Source organism: Rutilus rutilus (genome assembly GCF_951802725.1).
Source record: "Rutilus rutilus genome assembly, chromosome: 11".
NCBI classification, from domain to species: Eukaryota; Metazoa; Chordata; class Actinopteri; order Cypriniformes; family Leuciscidae; genus Rutilus; species Rutilus rutilus.
The window spans coordinates 285,001-286,025 of record NC_140216.1 but is presented as its reverse complement, the minus strand read 5'-3'; the positions used below and the strand labels follow the sequence as shown (position 1 = coordinate 286,025).

At 44.5% G+C, this 1,025-nt stretch overlaps 1 protein-coding gene across 2 annotated transcripts in view; it reads left to right on the top strand.

Annotated features, from left to right (window-relative positions):
• The first annotated feature begins 487 nt into the window (after nucleotides 1-487).
• The window catches only part of atf6b (activating transcription factor 6 beta), a 25,514-nt gene continuing 24,976 nt past the window's right edge, over nucleotides 488-1,025 (top strand). Inside the window, exon 1 of one of the 2 annotated variants that reach the window (XM_084422747.1) lies at nucleotides 488-763. In XM_084422747.1, the coding sequence (XP_084278873.1) occupies nucleotides 691-763 (73 nt within the window). In that variant the 5' untranslated portion in view covers nucleotides 488-690. The remainder of the gene's footprint in view (nucleotides 764-1,025) is intronic. The other variant, XM_084422748.1, reaches the window with a different exon arrangement.

Sequence of the window (1,025 nt, the reverse complement as noted above, 5' to 3'; positions counted from 1 at the left end):
GATCTATTTAAATTACGGAACTACACTTTATGCAAAAAGTCAAGTCAAGTCAAGTCAAGTATATTTGTATAGCGCTTTTCACAATACAGATTGTATCAAAGCAGCTTCACAGTATTAAATTAAAATAATACAACAAGGTTTGTTTCTAGTGGAATTTATTGATAAAATCAAATTAGATATCCAGAATATCCCCAACTGAGCAAGCCAAAGGCAACAAGGAGAAAAGGAGAAAATCGGCAGGAAAAAACAATAACACAGAGGCGAAGGAGTGATGTAGATCGCTGAATAAAAAAAAAATCTATATTATCTATCATTTCATTGGTTCAAAATTCCGTCAATCGCCAGAGAATTCATACCGTGTTTTCAGTGGCTTCTGCATCAGTCATTCAGCGGCTACAGCCCGCCCTCCCTCGAGAGCAGCACACCATTGGCTCAGTCCTAGGTTTCCAGAGTGTTCTACACTCCGATTGGCTGATCAGATCAAAAAGAGGCGGGACTTGCTAGGGAAATGTGTTTCCTTGTCTGTATGTCAGTCTAGCGACGGAGTGTTATGGCGTATTAAACCATTAAGCAAAACCAATACATTCATATTTTTCTTGGTTTCGGGTGTTTCTTTAACGGATGGATTCCCCCGCGCGCGGGAAAGTCACCTGGTGTCTGTGATTCCCGGTTATTCCCGGTGATTGTGCGATGATGACCGCGGAGCTGCTGCTGTCCGACAGCCGTTACTGTGCAGATAACCTGCTAACCAGCGAGGACTGGGGTGAGTGTGTGTGTGTGTCTGTGTGTGTGTGTGTGTGTGTGTGTGTGTGTGTGTGTGTGTGTGTCTGTCTGTCTGTCTGTCTGTCTGTCTGTCTGTCTGTCTGTGTGTGTGTGTGTGTGTGTGTGTGTGTGTGTGTGTGTGTGTGTGTGTCTGTCTGTCTGTCTGTCTGTCTGTGTGTGTGTCTCTCTCTCTCTCTGTGAGTGTGTGTGAGTGTGTGTGTGTGTGTGTGTGTCTGTCTGTCTGTCTGTCTGTCTGTGTGTGT